Source organism: Cryptotermes secundus, unplaced genomic scaffold (assembly GCF_002891405.2).
Source record: "Cryptotermes secundus unplaced genomic scaffold, Csec_1.0 scaffold5, whole genome shotgun sequence".
NCBI classification, from domain to species: Eukaryota; Metazoa; Arthropoda; class Insecta; order Blattodea; family Kalotermitidae; genus Cryptotermes; species Cryptotermes secundus.
The window spans coordinates 2,344,502-2,365,289 of record NW_019724742.1 but is presented as its reverse complement, the minus strand read 5'-3'; the positions used below and the strand labels follow the sequence as shown (position 1 = coordinate 2,365,289).

General features: G+C 38.3%; 1 protein-coding gene and 1 long non-coding RNA gene across 6 annotated transcripts in view; one reads left to right on the top strand and one right to left on the bottom strand.

Moving 5' to 3' along the window:
- LOC111862662 overlaps nt 1-19,225 on the top strand; it is a 27,669-nt gene extending 8,444 nt beyond the window's left edge. The window contains exons 2-3 of the long non-coding RNA XR_002842471.2: nt 16,179-16,320; nt 19,184-19,225. This is a non-coding gene — a long non-coding RNA (uncharacterized LOC111862662). The remainder of the gene's footprint in view (nt 1-16,178; nt 16,321-19,183) is intronic.
- Nucleotides 5,760-20,788, bottom strand: LOC111862661 (post-GPI attachment to proteins factor 2). 5 transcript variants are annotated; one of them, XM_023848201.2, is made up of 5 exons: nt 20,299-20,788; nt 19,968-20,214; nt 16,173-16,388; nt 14,617-14,823; nt 5,760-7,795 (listed from the first exon to the last, which is right to left on the bottom strand). In XM_023848201.2, the coding sequence occupies exons 1-5, from the start codon at nt 20,485-20,487 to the stop codon at nt 7,668-7,670; spliced, it is 987 nt and encodes a 328-aa protein (XP_023703969.1). In that variant the 5' UTR covers nt 20,488-20,788; the 3' UTR covers nt 5,760-7,667. The 5 variants fall into 5 exon arrangements, with proteins under 5 accessions (XP_023703969.1, XP_023703973.1, XP_023703968.1 ...); XM_023848200.2 differs by lacking the exon at nt 5,760-7,795 and adding an exon at nt 10,963-11,593; XM_023848205.2 differs by lacking the exon at nt 14,617-14,823.

Below are 20,788 nucleotides of genomic sequence, written 5' to 3'. Positions count from 1 at the left end.
AATATTCAACTTCCCTGTCACCCAATATTAAGTATCGCTGTCACTAGGACCACCATTACTCTCAATTTATTACCAGAAAAATTGAAATTAAAGGTAACGGAAAACAGCTGAGAAAGCAGGAAGCTAAGCAAATATGGCATGGAAGACAAGAAGAAATATATCAAACTATTACAGAATTAGTAAAAAAAGGAGGAAGAACATGAACAGTACTCTGTGGTTCCTTTATTGGTACCAGGCAAGAAAGATTTTTTGACCACTCAGTCACACTAAAGATCAAACAAACACTTTAGAGAGCGCTTACTGTATTTACCCAAATTTAAGGCACAGTCCTGAGGAATACTTCAGCATCTCAAAAACTATTAACTGTTTTAAATTTTTATAATAAGAAAATATCAGGGTTACCTTTTTTTATGTTATCAGTGACATTATGCATTCAGAAAAGACAGTGCAGTTTAGTTACAGGCTGAGCTGCATGTGTGTCCAGTATATTATTGCTTGAGGTTGGAGTAAAAGCATATACGATGTATATAATTTCTAGATTGCATGAGCGGGGGCATATTATCAGAAGAGGAAAGATAAAAATATTACAATGATGAACATTTGTGCTCACTTGGGCTTCAAACACAAAATTATGTGGAATACATGGAAGTTATTTACATTCAAATTTCATGAGAATGTACCGAATTATGCAGAATGAACCAATAATTGTGCAGTGTAGTGAAAATATGTTCTGTACTCTACAATAGTATTAGCCTTCATCAGACAAAACAAAATTTCTTTTTCTTCTTTTTACTTTTAATTTTGATGCCTTTTCCCCCTCTAATTAACCGCCATCTTGAATTTAGGTAAATATAGTAAGTAGTATAAAAAACCTTTACATAACACAATATTAATTATAGTAATTGCTATATGGAACTCAAACTGTTACTATAAAAAACACATTCAAGGAGCCAAAGCTGTCACAAAAAAAATTCTATACAAACCAGTTCCTGAACTTGCATTTTGTTTTAGATTTCGAAATATGTGGTATTACTTGATGGGTATTTATCTAGTCCTATAGCATTCCTTTGTGCAGAGTACAACATTTACATAATATACATTCTCTTTTCATATGACTTGCAGAAATTTCAGTATCAGAAACTGGTGTAATACATAACATATGACTACTTTCTCCTTGCCCCTCATCCGCTCATCTCATAGGTGAATCACATTTTACACTGATAATTGGCTAACACTATGTTTAAGCTGTGAGATCATGCTTTTAAGGTAATTATCTTAAAAATACTGGTTGCTGTATTTCAAGCATGCAGCAATGTGAAAAAATATTATAGTGAAATACCATATACATGACATACCATATTACTCTACAGTTCATCTGCCTTCTTGGCACTTGGCTAATATCCAAAAGTATTTACAAATCGAAATGTGGTACAGACACTTTGACACTTATGAAAAATATCATATATATATATATAATTACAATGTAAGAAATGAAGCACAAAATGTGTACAAGAGGCTTAAATATTTTGGGCATTTTCAAACCAGCAACATTTAATTCCAATATCCAAATTGGGACTTCTGAAGTATTCTCAGTTATCCTACACTCCTAACTTCTTAACCATGGAGCAATATTTATTAACAAGGAATAACATTATATTTTTAGAGTTACTGTCAGTGCTGTATGATCATATTATAGATTTAATGATAAGTTTGAATTATGTGGCTCTTTTATGAATTATACAAAATTGGTTTACTTAAAATTTAGTGCACGGTCACTAATTTAATACTAGTTGGTGGGCTGTTCAAACTGCACGTATTTTCTAAAAGATTAATGAAATTCTTTCAAGTATGAACAGCAATTTCTTACTGTCACATATCTGTCTGATATCGAATGTAATTGTATTTCTTTTTCCTTGCTTTAAATTTGCCACTTTCTAGCAACTACAGGGCTCTTTCAAGTGCACATATTTTTTTCCCCAAGTTTCAATAGGAAATTTTGTCATATACATTATTATATACCAGCCATATATTGTCATATATGGCTGATAATAAATGTAGTTGTCCCATCATTCATTTTGCCTTGAGATTTACTGATTCTCTTTGTACATGTAACATTTCCATCTTCAGTTTTATTTTACTTTACTTATCATTCAGTAAGCTCATATTATAATAATTAAGTAACTTGTTTGTGGAACGTAGGGTGGCAGCACATAATTTACTATGTACAGAAATTTCCATTTGCACTCTGTGGAATAATCTGCTCTTATTTACAAATTTGGATTTGACCTTCTTGGAGCTGTAAAGAACTTCATATACAGAAAATTTCATACATAATGTGTCCATGTATGTTCAGCAACTTGAGCTTCACCCAACATCACTAATAAATAAATTAAATTGAACACTAAACTCACTTTACTGTATACTAGCTGAAGCTTTCACAGTATCCAGTCCTTTCCAAAGTGAGTACACAGTAAATTAGGGTAGGTAGGGTAAAGAATTTGAAGAAATGTTGTTCCATGTTGATGTCAATGTTTGCTCAAATTTTTGGGCATTTCAAAAAACTGCAGCTTATTGAGTATTCAAGTCATACTATGTTATTTTACTATAGGTAAGCTAGAATGGAAGCTTCTCTGCAGAGAATTTAAGGCCAGTTTCACCATTACTGGCTAGACCTTAATTTAATTTGGACAGAGTTTAAGCTTCTATCTAGCAAAAATTTTGCTGGCACAAAAAGAAAACTCCAAAAGGGATTCCATTTGAACTAGTCTATGTTCAGATGCATCTTCTGGTGTGCACTAACAAAAGGGTCATCTCTATGAGACCTGACATTTCAGTTTATTGTATCACACTCTTCCAAATGATGTCACTCCTAATAACAAATTTAGGAACTGTATCATTTATAGGATATTATCGTTATAACTAGCAGTTTCTCTTCTGACTCCCTGATAGCCTCTCTGCAGCCACTATTAGATATTCAGACTGACTGAAAAGCCATACAATGCAGTACTGACTGACAATCAATATCCAATGCAGATTTCAATGCAATCCCACTTCTGACACCAGAATGTCATGATTTAGGGGTGACTACAGACGGGGTATGGGTCGGACATGGGATTTATTGGACACTTGTATACACCACTCAGAACTACAATTTACAGAGCACTGACAGGCACAGACTAGTGTCCTCAATCTATTACAGTCTCCACTAGCTGTTTCATGGCTTCTACCAGTGGCGATTCTTCAGCTTCCACCACTCAGGTCCTCCTGTCACAGCTAACTGGGTTCCAGGCTTGTAGCCATTTCACACCAACCTCCTAGTCTTCTCTTCACAAGCTGACTTTCAATTGGCAACTGAATTCTCTCACTCGCCAACCAGCTACTTCATGTCAACTGAACTGCTGACAACTCTAACCAACAACCAACTCGTTGCTTCAAACTGTCCTGCTCATAACTTCTCAAAGTGGACCACAAAGAAAACACCATTCTTCTATTTTGTCATTGGTGTCCACTGCCACGGAAACGTGTTTACTGAACCGCTGTTTAGAGATGGGTGTTGTTTATCCACCTATTGCATATCAATATCATACCATATGTTACACTGCTCCTTCCTTAAGGCTATTCATCCCAAATGGCCTATAGGTGTACCATCATTTCTTTTCCTACGGCTGTGCTTGGTTTTACCTTCCTTCCCATGGTTCAGTTTTCATGGTGTTTACTCTCCAAATGCTCCCACTGCTCCCTCCTTAAGGCCACTTGTCCTGAGTGGCTCACTGATAGGGTGCCAGTAAATTCAGTTGTATCACCATCACCTTCCTCCAGTTGGTGCAGCCAGATGTTCTGAGAGTGGTCCACTACATTTATGGCTCCCAATCTGTGTGCCATCTGTTCTTCCATTTTGGAAGGGGCCAACCCATCCACAATGTCCTGACACTCGTTTTTCGAATCCATGATGGATGATCTGACTATTCACTTACAATCTCCAGCCCGATGGCTATCCCAAAGATCCTGCCAGATATCCTCTTGATTCCAAGACACACTTATTTCTTTAAACCATGTATCCTTATTCCACTGATGCCTTCCAGTTTTGCCTGGTTGTCTCTTCCCAAACGTCTGTCCTTTCTGGGTTCTTGTACAGCCTTGTCTCTTACACTATGCAGGAATGGCATCCCTCTGCAGGCAGCGGCCAACTTCTTCTGGGCCCACGATTGCCCTGGGTAATTTTCTTCGGCTTCTGGAGGCACCCTATGGCTAGATACCTGTCCTCATGTCATTTCTTCAGTGCTCCAGAAGTCTCCATTGCGACTTTTTCCTCAGGGTCCTCCTCATGCACCACTACAGACTTCATTTCCCCTGGATCTGTCACCATATTTATGGCCTTCATTTTCTCTAGCTGGGAGTCCATCTTGGTCAGTTCTTCTTTCAGGTGTTCTTGGCTGGACTTTATTTCCTTTAGGATGGTATCTGCCTTGGCTTGGTTGGCATTTGTGCCATCTTTTATTTCCTTTAGATTGGCATCCACCCTTTGTTGCATGGCTTGCATTCCTGCTTGGTTGGTGGCCATTTTGGAGGCTCAAGAACGTATCTGTTTCCATCTCTTCTTGCATGGTATTCAGGAGTTCCATCATTTGTTCAATTCTTCTTGTAGCATGGCAGTACAACGATCAAGATCCAGTGCAGTTTCCAATGTGATCCCACTTCCGACACTTGAATGTCACAATTTAGGGGTGACTACAGGTGGGGTTTGGGTCAAATATTGGATTTATTAACCACTTGTATACACCACTCACAACTACACTTTATAGATCACTGACACACACAGACTAGTGTCCTCAGTCTATTACGGTCTCTACTAGACGTTTCCTGGTGACGGCTTCTACCAGTGGCAATTCTTCAGATTCCTGCACTCATGTCCTCTTGTCACAGTTGCCCATGCAGAACTCCTGCCAACTATCAATGCCAGCTTAACAACATTCCACACAAACCTCCTAAGTCTTCTCTTCACAAGCTGACTTTCAACTGACAACTGAACTCTCTCACTCGCCAACCAGCAACTTCAAGTCACTTCACTCAACTGAACTGATGACAACTCTAACCAACAACTAACTCATTGCTTCAAACTGTCCTGCTTATAACATCTCAGTATGGACCACACAGAAAACACCGTTCTTCTATTGTTGTATCAGTGACCACTGCTGTGGAAACATGCTTACCGAACCGTTGTTTATCTGCCTGTTGCATAGCAACGATACTACACATTACAATACTTTCAACTGAGTGAAATTGAGCCATTTGTTGACAGGAAAACATTAACATGATTTCCTGTTAGCAGAGATATTTGCCTGTAGGTTACACAGACTCCCTGTCACCAGATAATAGTCTTTGTTTGTTTTTTTTGGGAAGATTCCAATATTATGTGAGTGAGCAGCCTATCACACTGGTGCGTGTGATATATTAATATATTAAATTAACTGCAGTCTTGCACGGCAACCCCCTCTAATACCAGGAAATTTCATTATTGGAGCTTTTGGGTCTCTGAAAGCATGCCTTAAGTTGCTAAGATTTGATGTACCAAGCTTCTGGGGGAGCAGTTAGTTCACAGTGAAGTTTGTGGAGTTGCTACTGGCAAAATCTCAGGATAGTACCTTCATCAAGCCATGACTGCTTCATCAAAATCCCTTCCAGTTCTTCAGTGATCATACCACCCAACACTGTGTAGTCCAAACGCTGACAGCATCATTAAATAATCCACACACACACAAATCAATTCTCAATATCTGCAACTGTACTAAATTTCTGACACCAATTACATATATCTTATTGAATCAGTGACTATATATAGCAACTCAGCTGGAAACAACCACATTTAAACCCCAAGAAATGCAAAGTTTGTAAAGAAGTGAATTAATAAATCTAATGCGTGTGCGCATCAATCGTTTCCCCTTATGTTTAGTGTTGCATAATCAGCACCATGAAAAACACATAATGCACTTCTCAGTTCTCCTCTGTCAGTACATCTACCTGCTGTGATCCCAGTGCCCAAGTACCCATGAGAAGATCCCACCATAACGACACTACATCAGAGAAGAGGGGGAAGCAGTTATAGATTCTATATCACTGCTGTGAGGTAGTGTCTCCTGGCTTGTTGCAGAGTGTCTGACTGCACCATCATGAGGATGCCCATACTTACCAGCAACAGAACCTAAGAACAAAGTCTGATGCAAGCTTGCTAATATTACAAAAGCTGATACAGTCAACTGAAGTGTTATGAAATTATATACGTTTGAAGGAATACACACCAGAAGACGAATAAATTCATTGCAGAAGATTATGCTCATACTCAAGTGTACATCTTTCAATCTGTCCTAATCTTCTGCTTAATACATTCAAGCAAAAGAATTAAATATACAGGATCAGAACCTACACACGCACATTACATTATATATATAACAGTGATTTCTTTCAATACAGCAAATAGGGCACATTTAAAGTGGTATATTGCATCCTCATCATAACTGTCAACTATAACCACATGTCATTTAGAATATTATGGTGCGTTATATATTACTACTATAGAATGCTGTTTTGGAGCTACTATATTATATACATAATACAAATACATTTCCATTACAAAAATCTTAAAGAGTACATGCACCAGGACAGACAGATGAAAATTCAGTTTGTGTGGTTGATATTTAACAGTCACATGTGGTGAAGTACACCACCATGCTGAATCTGAGGTTCCACAGCGCTGATTATAAAACCTACTACCTTCTGGGAAATGATGTCATTTAGTTTGGCAGTGTTCACTGACATTTCAGACAAATGCACTGCCTCAATCTTCAAAGTAGAGGAGTAAGCCAAGCAAGTAACCAGCAAGAAGCAGGTGACAAGCTAAGCTCTGTTTGCCACTGAAACAATGGTGAACTTCTGCTGGGCAACACAATATCACATCCTGAAGGCAGTAGCCATATATTCACTTATGGCTAAACTTAAGGTACAATCTGTAGAAGTGAAACTTGGCCCTTTATAACACTCCTACTCTCTCAAAGAGCTGCAGTCTTCTGATACCCAGTCCTTTACATATGTTTCAGTCAGTAAATGGTCTATTTTAAGTGTCAAACCAGTCACATCACAGATTTCCACATAACTGATAAGAGATTTTTGTTTCTATGAATTCAATTCCTCCAGGCTTACACCCGTGTTCCCATAACTCTATGATCAATCCTCATATAAATGTAGTGTTGGTAGGAAGGCAACAAGTCTTGTGATGGAAGGTGACCCTCATAACCTAACTGTGGCTCTTCTTGGAACTCAGTCTGTAACTGCCTTGAATGCCTTGGACTGAGAGTTGCTGGGAAGAACAGGCGACAGATGCTGCATGGAATTTGTCTTGTAGTAGAAGGAAGTGCATTTTCAACAAATCCTGTTGCATCTTCCTCAGTACAGCAATGCCGGAATGTGAATTCGGGCTGCAGCTCAGACATCTGTTCAACGGGAGGTGTAGCAGGAGATGGAATATTGCTACACATGTTAGCTTCCTCCAAAGACTCAAAACTATCTGGGGTGGCTATGCAAGGCTGCTGGGGAAGTTGCGTAGTAGGCGGAATGGTAACTGTGATGGACTGGCTCTCTTGTTATTGGGCTTCTTTGTCCAGTAGTTTAGTTTGTCAGCTGAACTGAACACCCCTTGGACCAACCAGTAACTCCCGTCCATGGAAGTCCCAGAATGCAGTCATGTGGAATGCCATGTTGGTTAATACGACTACATACTCGCATAACGCAAATATGGAATACACTGTGAAGAAAAATAAACACGCATAAGAAAAACGTGTATATACTCTCAATCGTTTTACTTCCATTACAGTCAGGATATTTAGATTTCTATGCTTACTGGAGAAAGTACTGTACTCACCACAAATCTCTTTGCTATTGTGCACAGGTATCTACAGAATATGTGCACTTGTAGTGCAAGTAATAGTTTTTACTTTATGAGGGGAGGAAACAATTTTTTAAGAATCTTAGTTATTTGACAAGAATCACACACTTCTAACAATTCTGAACAGAACTTAAAAATGTTACTCCATCTAGTGCTGAGGTTAAGAACTGTGGAGCTATACCTCCACTCCCCCACACATCTTCATGGCATAGTGCTTAATTACTAAGCCACAGGGAGCACAATTCAGGAAATGCTGTCACATAACACACTTATGCTCAGGAAAGCACCCTCCATACAAACTTTTCCCATATTTTGTTCTGAATCTTCTTCCTTTTCCCATGCTTTCTCCTTTTGTTGCAAAAACAACAGTTTCTTTGCTCTCTTCCCAGGTAATTCTCAAATACATATTCCAGGTGTCATTGCATGTGACGATGGTCCAGGGTTGTTACTCCTTACTCCTTTCCTCCTGCGGGAATTATTTTGATTGTGAAATCCAGCCAGGAGATTGGTTTAGTTCCAAGTGCGGTATTTTCTTTATGTCTGATACAATTGAGGATCTTTCTTGAAAATATTTGAAACAAGGTTTTTCTTCTAGTATTTCACAACCTATTGCACATCAAGGTATGCATATAGCATCAAAGCAGATGTGCAAATGCCACCCATGTAGTCACTGAATGCTTGTATGGTGGTGGGTTTGGTCTGCTTTTCTTGTCTGCCATGAAAATAACAAACTTGGTAATAAGATGTTCTCTAACTTCCATATTTTTTTGCAATGCTTATGTTAGAAATTTTCTGATTCTGCAAATTGTTCCTGTCACATATGTTTCCAGTCCATAAAATCTTTTGTCAAGGGCATGCTAGTAAAGAAATTACTCATAAAAACATGGCAGCCTTTGATGAGACAGTTCCCCATTTCCAGTAATTTTATTACTACTGCAAAAGCTGAGCTAATTTTTTATTTTGACACTTCTTGTGATATAAAGAAATGCCAGACAGCAATTCACTACAAAATCCCATTGGAGAGGGCTGCTTGGCAAATAGTGCATTAGCTGCACATGATTCTTTGTGCCTGCTAAACTCTTATTTATACAAGCTGTTGGTGTGGAATATGGTGGTATCAGAAAACCATGCTGGCATGATCCTAAAGGGGTTGTATCTTGACACAAGGACTGTGTCTTCCTTCTCCTGGGCTGGCAAGATTTTTTCTGTCCGCCAAACAGAAAAATTTCAGTAACAACTGGAAACTATTTCTTGGTTATGCAACATGAAACCAGGGCAGGAACTGTAAAGGTTAAGTGAACTAGTAAGAGAAGCAACAATGCCTTTATTTGGCAACGAAAACAACGTTCTACCTTTTTACAAGTGAATGGGTATTCTGTACTTTAGAAGGGATCTCTTACTCCAATTTTTTAGCTTCTGTAGGAAAATCTCTGTAACCTATTTGTTTCTCTAAGTACAAAGTTCAGGGGAAAAAAAAGAGCAAAAAGGGTAAAAATAAGCTGTTGGCAGATTATTTGGAGGGAAGTAAATGTTTTGGACCTTCCACTTCCTGACATGAAGTTTTGTGTGTGTGGGTTGCCTGTCATTTTGACATGTAACTTGCTCCCAGTCAGTTTCATCACCTTACGAGCAGTTTCATTTGACTCATCACTCTGATAATGAAGGAATGACATGCCTGGTGGCAGTGATCTTGGGCTTTGTTACAAGAGACATGGGGCATGGCTTAAAATCAGTGTCAGAAAAATGGTGGAACATTTTCACTTATGTCACTCATACGCACAGTTTCAAAGGTTCACTACCATGCAAACCAATATGCTCTGAAACATGAGTGATAAAAAGAGAATCTCCTTGCATTAAGTTTAGTGTAAAATTGAATGTTGGTAAAGTACTCAAAACTATCAACATATTCTTCAAGTCAAAAGCTCACATCATTCTCTGATACAAATATTTCTTTCAAAACATGGCATACAAAAGAAATATGAGAGCACAACAATTGAGGGAAGTAGATTGGCCCTTGGTCTTTCCACCATAAATATCTGTGGCCAGCCATTCAGCCAGATCATAGAAGTGTTTTTATATTTCATATCAATATTTCAGATACATAAACCATAATCTGAGAAATTCTAATTTTCAATCTGCTATGCATTTTTATTACATAAAATTATGGACAGCTTCTAGCAAGTTTCATGTTTCTATAAATTTGAGTCTCATTTCAATCAAAATAAAAAAAAATTTTAAAGTAACACTGTATTATTACACCACCTAGCACCTGAGATTAACTTGGCTCATAGTGCAGTGTCAGCAAAGGTTCTTGATATATACATCTTCAAGTTAAGGTTTGAGAAATGACCATACTCATGTTTGTGTGTGGAAAAAGAAAACACAGCTGATTCAGCTTGTGCTGAATTATGTGCATATGGGTTCATGAGTTTTGTGTCAGTCAAAAGGATTTTGTTGCAAAATAATTTTATTGGCACATTATTTTGTTTGTCGCTCAAAAGCCGAGAAAGTAATTTCCTCACTGAAACAAGATTGCTGGGAGACCCTGACTTTTTGGAGCAAACAGGCACAAAGACTTGGGTGTTTCCTCACACTCCATAAATTGAAAGTGTCGAGTGGAAACTTCAGAGTTTTAAAGATGGAAAAAATGTGAACATCAGAATCAGGGGGTTAAAATATCCTGATGTGGATTTTTGATGGTAAGAGTCCTTAATTACTCATTATTAACTTGTTCCTCCAAACAATTTCATACTTCACCTACCATGAACCACATCAAAACAGCAGAACTCCATCTTAAGTATGAGGCAGCAATAGGCAACTGAGTTATAATAACCACAGTCTGTATGTAGGGATCTTATCATATTAATTTTTATCTTTGATAAGAAATTCGTGAAATGGATATCTTAAATCCTTTATTTTCAATACTGTCATGTGTAAGGTGGCATGACGAATGACAGGTTCTAGTTTGGATGATTGGATTTATTAGCACCTTTGTTACAACCTTCCTTAATTACAATTAATACAGCGCTATCACTGATTTACGGTTTGCTGTTGCACGTGCACTAGGATTCTCTGTCTTCACTAGTCGTCTCATAGCAACAATCTCAACACAGACACTACCTCTTCAAATCACTCTGTCCTCCTGTCCTAATATGTATTCAATCTTCATAATTCACACTCCATTCTTGTCATTGTACTCTCAACTGCTGAACCCTCCTGGGTTCTCCACACTAATCTTCTCAGTCTATTTCCACTAGTCTTAACTAGTTCCAATCGGATGCTTCCGCCGCTAATATCTCTCTCTGTCAGCTCAGGAATTCTAATCACTTACATAGCTGAGGGATGGACATCAACCAACAGTAAACACATATCGTGTGGCCCCTACCCACTGTTGCTGTGTGACATCACCACACATGCGCAGCTGACAGACATGCAGGAAACACATCATGTGACAGCCACCTACTGTTGATGTGTGACATCACCGATCCCATGCCAACTGCCAGACACAAGGAAAACACAGCTTGCTCTACTGTTGCGGGAACATATCGTGTTTACAGATGTGTTGCCTGGCAACACGTTGATCACATATGCCACAATATATGTGAACTGTAAGGTTTTCTTTTAAATGGTACATCCCATGAAGATGGTCTTGCATGACTGAAACATGTTGGGGTTGCAATAACATATAGTCAACACAAGGAAATAAGCTAGAAATACCAAGGTGGTAATTTGCATCTTATTCTAATGCAGACAATATAGCAGGAAGATGAACTCTACCAGAAAACTACTATTTGTTATTTAACATTCTAGCAAAACTTAATTTCCAAACACCATACACTTGTAGACTCATGAGAAAGAGATTTAAATAGCGGCCTCCATAGTCTAGGGGTAACGTTCCCATCTCACGACTCAAGGTACGCGGGTTCAAACCCGGCGGAGGTCGTGGAATTTTTAAGCGCGGAAAAATTCAGGGAAAAAGTCCTCCGGGAGGGACTTTAAGCCGTGGGTCCCGTGTCGTAGATTTATGGCGCGTAAAAGAACCTCATGTCTCTAGGTGACCTCTGAGCTAAATTTGGCAAAAAGTTTCCTGCCTGAAGTAGTTTCCAATGCCTCCGGTAGATGGGGAAGTATTAGGTACCACTGCCAGAGGAGGGGGGACCTCTCTGGCAGAAATGGACTAACTATTAGATACTACTGCCAGTAGAAGGTTGGAACCTCGCTGGCAGAAAGGGGCTAATAGCGAGCACCAGTACCGGTAGGGTATGGAGACAGTAGAAATTAAAAGGGGGAAGCACAATGGACCAATAACTGGTCTAAGTGCATGGGGAAACCCACCCCCTCTATACTCAGTACTCAAAACTCAAGAGATTTAAATACAAAAATAAGGACTTTGCACAGATAAGAAGTATTTCTCACACTCAAGTAACAATCCAAATTAAGAGAACACAAGAGAAGATGCAACAAAGTACCCAGCTGAAGAATTCCAAAAACTACCCAATTATCTCTTATGCTCACAATACCAAATGAGATTAAAAACACAATAAATTCTCTAAAATAAAAAACTTCATGTGGTTATAATGAGATATCAACAAAGTTACTCAAAAGCTGCAAAGATTATGTCAGTGCCCCAAGTTATCTTTGCAATCAATCAGTGGAAGTAGGGTCTTCCCAGGGCAACTTAGATATTCAAAAGTGAAACTACTGTGCAAAAAAATGTGAAAAATCTTGCATATACACCACAGACAAATTTCATTAATAACAGCATTCCCTAACTCATTTGAGAAAGTTATGCACAAACTTAAACTTAAATAAGACCCTTGCAGGTGAACAATTTGGGTTTTGAAAGAATCTCTCAATGGATAGAGATGTACTGAGTATTACCAATGAAATCTTACACTTAATGGGGCACACAGTAGGGTAACTGGTTCAGGCACTATGCCATAAGTCCAAAGGATGTGGGTTTGATTCCTGATGAGGTCATGAGATTTTTCAATTGGCCTAATCCTTTCAGCCTCACTATGGTCCTGGGGTCAACTCAGCCTCTAACAGAAATCTTCCTGATGAATATTTCTGGGGATAAATGGTAGCCAGCACATAAGACTTACGACCTCTATGCCATCTGTGATCCGACTGTCCAGAAAATGTGGCAGCCTTGACGTCTCACAACCCTACGGGTTTCCATGGCCCAGTAGGGGGATAGCTTCACCATTTTACATGCTCTTCATAATAAAATGCATGTTGGTGGACTACACTGTGTTCATGCTGAAGCATGTGACCATGTGAATCACAAAAACTAAGCTCCTATGGAACTTTAGATATATCTGGGCAGTGGTTAAAACATACCTACCACTGCTATGAAATTAATTCATGTTTCCATGACAATGGATGAGCAAAGAGTAACAGAAGAACTGTTAGATGTGCTGATCTATATTCAGTTTGTCCCTAAGTTATAAAGAGGGGACATGTAATTGATTCAAGAGATCATTTGCAAGTGAGCACTCATTCATTCATGCAGTCATAAGAGAACTGAGAAGGCAGTTCAGTAGTTCAGTGTTCAGTTGTGGAGTGTTAACTATTGGACAACAGATGCTGAGGACGTGACTGATTTGTAAATCAGAACCAAGTCAGTCACAGTGGAAGAGAAGACACTCATAGACCAGTAAGGAATGGAGCAGGTTTTAGGCACTCATTCATTGTGAGCTGTTATAACTGATTGTAACTAAGGGCAACTGTAACAATGGTGGCAATAAATCCATTCATGCAATCCAGAACCCATTATTATTTATCATGGAACCACGGACATGTGACCTTTTGGTGTCACAAGTTATGATACGTGACAATACTTTTAGCTACAGGTGAATTTCTCAGTTGTAATGTGCCAAACAGTCACATTAATCTAAGATCTGATTTTTGGAAATATGCAGCTGAACATGAAATTGGGTTCAACTACTGGCTATAGTTGATTACCCCTGTACAAGCTAGACTCATCATATACTCATGGAAAAAAGAATATACATCTCATCTGGAATTAACCATGCCAACGAAGGGAGAAGATGCATAGATAATACAAAAAAAAAGTGATTGGAGAACCCTGCTTCCAGGATTAATGTTGAAAACATTATTAAATTAGGATTTTTATTGGAATAAATGAACTTTGCACATTAAAATTGAAACTTTATTGACACATTACTATATGTACAGTACATAATTTATTGAAATTACCCAAAGCGTTTAATTTGTAGTTACGTCAGTGAGTTAAGGAGCTTGGTGATTGGTTGTGCTCAAGATAGGTCTACGATAGATAAAGTACAAAACGTAGTTTATGCAGGATAAATTGTCCACATTTCATCCAACAAAACCAGAATAGAGAAGTTGACGCAAATGTCCATTACCAGCCAACAGCTGGGTAAACATTGGTCCCATAGTGAAGTCACTCATTACTAAGTAACGGTTGGCTAAACACGTTCCACCTTCAATGCATAGCACCAAACACGCATTTCGATAGATTTTGGGTAATTGTTTAAACAATTACAAGTGAACAGATGAGTCTTTATTCTTTCATTTACATATAACTTTTAATATAACATACATCATATGACTCAAGTTATCGGCGATTACGTAAGAGGCTGCACAAGTGTTACACTGAGTGTCACTTTTGGCTTCATCCATTTGTACCCTACCTTGGTCTGTAGGCTCCTGAACTAGGACTAGCTCAAGCCAAATCTGCTTCAATTCTACTCGAGTTCTGCTTCTGGTTGTATCTGTCAGTCTGACTGCACAGCAGACACCGACTCCATGGGTTCTACTCTCCAGTATCCATGAGAATTCATTTTTCAACAGTTCACACAAACTTGTTTGCTCCTGGTCACTGGGGGAACAGCCCTTCTCTAGCCATTGTAACAGAAATGTGCTATAATACTGGTAACATTTCTAAAGTTACATGAATTTACTTTCTGCTATAACAATTCACTAAGCAGTTACAGTTACCATGGTAATTTCTATGAAATGTCACTTATGGCTTCATCCATTTGTACCCTCATATAATGACATTTTCAATGTTAAAAGAAGATAATCCAACAGCAATCTTTGAGTGTGAATAGAAAACCAGATGATTGCTGAATCTGAAAATCTTGTTGTGTGGGAATAGCATCTAAATTGTTTAATTATATTGAAAAAGTGTGTTGAACATAAAATATGTATTTCATTTTTCTCTACAACTTTTGTTCATAACAATTTTCACTCTGATAAATATTTAGCAACCTCACACAAACAGGTTTTTAAAACTGCCTGACCCAAATGAAAAATGAATTGGCTTGGGAATTTTTAGTGAAATTCTACAACACAGCAGTTCTTAAGTTTAATGTATACAGATGGATGGGGTGAGAGAACTTAATATGTGCTCCATAGGCCTTCAAAGATACCTACCAAAGGGGACACAGATAATTGGATAACTGGATAATAACTGGGAATGCATTATGTATATTTTAATTAAACTTTTCAAAGCTAATTTTCTTACTGATTTCAATATGAAGTACTCACAATATGGTACATCCAGAAATGTGCATATTCCTACAGGTGCCAACCGGATAAGTAAGGTGTATATATTAATGAGCGTAAGTCTGGAGAAGATACAAGGTCGAATGAGTGAAAAGTGAATGTGACTGCGTGTAATTATACAGCTGTGTTCATACACCTGAAGATGACCTCTTGAGGTCGAAACATGTAGTGATAATGTGATAAAAATGTGTTGTGTAGTCGGTAAATTTACTCTACTATTGATTAAACACACAACAGGATGCAGGAAACGATTAAAAGTAAGGTGTAGTCACAGAGGCAATATATGACATACTAAGAGGTAGATCACACAAAAATCATCCCCAAATTTTAGTTAACTTTCAAATCAAAACTGTCAGTTAGTGGCACAGTGTCAACTACTGGTACATTTATCTTAAATGAACTCATGACCCAAATTCTATAATAGACAAACATTAACATGTGGTTGATAATCTTGGTTTACAATAGCATCTTCAACACCACTACGACAGCTGTACTATTATAAGCATGCAGACAGATTTGTCATATGGTAGATCTGATGATAAATGTTGTGGAAACATGAATAAATAGTGATAAGATGAAAAAATATATTTTCTATTCATGATATGAGGACACTTGTGGAAGGAATTTTCTTTAAGAAAAGCAGAATACTTAGAATGATAAATTATTAAATCATAATTACCACCAGGTTCACAGTACGAGTTGTGTCTGATGAAGAAATAAATCGCCATTGCAAATGATGTCAGATTCACAGCCAGAAGTTGGTATTTGATTCGTAGTGAACGGGCTTCTACATTGTCAGGCGGACTCCGTCTCATACTTCTAAGCAGGTAACAAGTCAGCATCATATACAATTCTGATGTGACCATGAAAGTCACAAACAATTTTTCATGAACAACTGTAAAAATAAATATTGTGCCATATTTATATCTGGCAATCTGCAGAAAACACTGGATTTGTATTGATATGTTACTTCAAACTGACAGATTTCAGACACATCAACCGACACACCTATCACACCTAATGATTAGAATAGATTATGTTGTCTTCTGGGTTTTTATACTCAATAAAACTACTTGCCAAGTTTTTAATTTCTGTCTTTGTGACACATGGCTATAATGAACAAGTAGTAACATTTCTTCTGTAAGATGACAGTGAAAGATATTCGCACAAATTTTCAGTTTTCATGGCAATGAGTATTCAGAATGTAGTCTGGTAGCACTGTCACTGTCTCCATCTTCAGGGCCAAAGTTACAGGCATGAGAGTGCAAAAATATTATACACACAAGGGGACACAGAAATCATATGAGGGAAGACGAGCAAAGGAATAGTGAGAACCACCCCTTCATGTGAACGGCACAGGAGCACAGATGGTGGTACTTCAGTACCATGGGATGTGCAGAGGACAGGAGCTGGAAACAGTATTCTAGATGTAGGGACTGAATCATAATGCAAGCATGAGAGATAAAGCTTCAACCTAAAAACAGAAACAGGAGGGCAATTTTCTCCCCAAACATGTCACGGAAGTCTCCACCTTGCAGGAACAGAAGAAGATTGTCTCTGAGGATAATACAGTTACATACTTGAATTATGAAGAGTTTATTATATTTTCAGTTGGCCCTTCCTGCCTATTCTACCCCTCCTGTTGCTCTAAGTGGCCACTATCCATTTTACCTTGCCATTAGGACAAAAAGTAGTCCTCACTATTGTGTGTTATCATTCCTATCACACCAAACAGGTCCCTTCTTCCTGTCACGCTCCTGTGGTTTCCGAATAACTTGCCTTCCATGACTCCCTTCCTACATAAATTTTTTATACTCTCATTCCAATCACTTTGATCCTGAAGATGGAGGCAGAATGTTCCTCTGAAACACTGATATCCACCTCAAAGACTATATGGATGGTGTCACAACCCAGAGGGAGAAAATCTGAAAGAAATTCACAGTTAATAAGTTCTAAAAGTTTGTGACGATGGTGTATTGCTAGAAGTATTATTATTTTTTTGGACATTATCCATCATCTTGTCTATTTCATAAAAAAACCATCCTAGCCACATGGGCTAGCTCTATCTATTGGACCCAACAAAACTGGAAAAGTTTTCCCAACCAAAGAACTATGAGTAGGGATATATTTACTAAAGCTCAGAGAATGCTGTCTGGGAACTGGCTCACTTCCAAACGTTTCTGTGCCTTTCTAAAGGAAAGTAATGCCAAATGCAAACATAAAAGAAGATATTCTTTAGATGGTACAGCACAGCCCATGATAGTGCACTCACATAATTGCCAGTAACATGTGCAGGCATGGTAAACACTGAATGAAGGGGATCTGTATCCATAGATGTGACCACAGGGCCCCACATCTTGAACCCAGAGATCTTGCTACATGGATGGTTTTCTATGACTGGCTCACAGAAATCCCATGACTTGCAAACTATTCATGGAAGAAACTTCCTTTACATGGGATGGTGCAAATGATTTACTGAAACGTCCATGCATCATCAGCTGTACATCCATATGTTGTGACAGAAAGTTACTTCCAGAGGAGATTCTCAGTGAGTGTATGGTGTGGTTTACTTAGTAACAAGTTAACTGGACCATTCATCTTTGATCAACACCTAAATGGAAAGATTTACAAATTGATTCTGAGAAAAAATTCACAAGTGTCCTAGAAGATGTCCCATTCATGACGAATCGTATTTGGAACACAATGGAGTTCCTCATAATTACACTTGACATGTGAGGAAGTGTTTTCCAAATTGCTGAATACGCCACAGAAGATGCAGCAAATGGCCCGAGGTCTCCAGACCCTGCTGTTTCTTCCTCTTGGGCTGCACAGACATCTTAGTGTATGACTAAAGTTAAACACAAGATCTATACTATTTTGTCATGCTTTGCCATTGGCATCACTGCTGCAACCACCTAGTCAACAGTGATGGGTAATGAGAAGTGCATACACTCCAGAGATGGAAACTTCGAACAATTACTGTGATTCTGGGACACGCAGTAGTGTAGTTGGTTGAGTCACTATGCTACAAGCCAGGAGGTCATAGGATTTTTTTCAATTCATCTAATCCTTCCAGTTGCACTATGGACTTGTGGTCAGCCCAGCCTCTAACAGAAATAAGTATCAGGAATATTCTTGGAGGTAAAGGGCGGTCAGTGTGAAGGGCTGACAACCTTACCGCCATCTATGAGCCGATTGTCTAGAAAATGTGGTAACCTCAACATCTCACAACCCTATGGGCCTACACAGCCTGTTACAGGGATACCTTTACTTTTTACTTACTTTACTGTGATTCTGTTTTTCGTACTCATGGTTTGGTCGTCAATAAACATGTAACTATTCACTGTCTTTAAAGCTTCTCCTGGCAGTATTTTCAGAAGAATTAAACTTCAGACATGGGTATATTTCATTATTTCACCTCAAACTGTTCAAAGGAACATTCCCAGTGGTGTGGCAAGAACCTCCTGGTACAGCCTATATTTTTCAGATTAATATTGGCCTGATTACTACACGCAACCGCCTGTCCATACTGTGAGACTTTTTAGCCCATTAAGCTCCAAAATATACCACATAGTTTAGTGTTTGTGTTTATCACTGCAAAACTAGGATGCATTGCCAGAAATGGCTAATGATGGTTTTCTAAAGGATAAAGGTGGACATGGAAAGTACAAAAAATTATGCTGTTTTCAGACTGTGACACCACCCATGTGGAGGTGGACACCATCCTTTCAATAAAAAAAAGGTGCTACTTATGTCTCCATAATCAAAGTGATTATGGTACCAATGCAGTCACATTATGCAGACAGACTGAACAGGAATATGAATACCCAGAACTGGGCAAGAGGCCCTGTCCAGGTCAATAAGAACAATGCAACAGAGCTGTAAGAAACTGATATTCTGTGGCCTCAAAAAGGTGGTTTCTCTTGTGTGAGAACTCCATTGAGACTATATATGTTTTGTACTTGTATGACATATTCCACATCCTACAGTCATTTTGACTAACTCTGGATCCATGGAATGCAATGCAATGTAATGTAATGTAATGTAATAGAGGGTGGCCACTAGCAACAAATGGAGGAGAGATGACAGAGCCTTGCTCAGCCAACAAAAATTCATATTCTGTATATGTTTAACGAATGAAAAGCAGAACATTAAGAAAAATGTAGTCTGGATTATGAATGAAGCATATACATTTTGTTTTTCTAATACTCCCCAGCTTCATTCTTTAAAGTTTTCAAATCTCTCATCCCCAGTCACTGAGACTCTTGTTCTGCAGCAACAACAATTTGACTATGAACTTTTGCTGATCTATTAATTCTGAGCATTCTTTGTCAGACCAAAATTATTATGCTTTAACTCATAACACAGTATCTCCTGATACATATATTTACAAAGATATTCAGGATAGTTTTTAACATTAACCTGAATTTTTTATAACAGGTTCTTTATGATACTGTGTCCAGTACAAACTTACCATGGTTATCTGCAGATGAAATGAATGTGAGACCAATGAGTGCCATATTCTCTACAACATTTAGCCAACAGGCTATCATGGCCATGAAATGTATCCAGTGGTAAAGTACCCCTTGATAGTACGTGTAGTACATTTTGGCAACAAGTAACCTTGGTCCAGCATGAATTGCTATTGCTATCCTCCATACATGTCTCTGTGGAGAAAACCCCCCAATTGCTGCAGATATTGATGGTAAGAAATTTGGAACCTGATAAGAGAAAACAAAATGTCAGAGCTTTTAACCTCTATTATGTAAAAATAACATAGAAACAACGGACAATAAAACACTTACCTCACAGTGCGTATATGTAGCTCTTTCAAAGTGAAATAAAATGGACCATATAACACAGAAGATGAAACTAAGCAGTGGAAGGGAAACTGTTATCCATGCCAACTTTCCAAAGGGAACTTTAAGTATAAAACCCTTGCTCTTGTGATGAAGAGGCAAATATTCTGAACCAATCATCACTGTTGTGGACATTTTATGGAAACACCTAACCTCCCTCAACTACCTCTAAAGCTTAATGTCAACAAAAGGGTTGTTATCTCTGATTATAAATTCCGGCTGCCATGACATTCTAACCTAATGCCCAAAGTTTTAACATTTACATGATGAAAAACTGTTCCGAAGTTCCATATATTACATACAATGTTCTTAATGACATTCGATTCCAATTACGTTTCAGCTCCATTACCATCACCGTAAAGTTTTCACGAATTCTGCGTAGTTTACAAACCTACAGAGTTCTAAACAACATTTCCAATCGATAAACGTCACTACT

Coding starts and splice junctions, on each gene's coding strand:
- LOC111862661 (XM_023848200.2), bottom strand. CDS start 20,487: ATGTCCACAACAGTGATGATTGGTTCAGAATATTTGCCTCTTCATCAC. Junction 14,824..16,172: donor CTCGTACTGTGAACCTGGTG/GTAATTATGATT, acceptor TACAATGGCTAG/AGAAGGGCTGTTCCCCCAGT. Junction 11,594..14,616: donor TCAGGAGCCTACAGACCAAG/GTAGGGTACAAA, acceptor AACATGTTTCAG/TCATGCAAGACCATCTTCAT.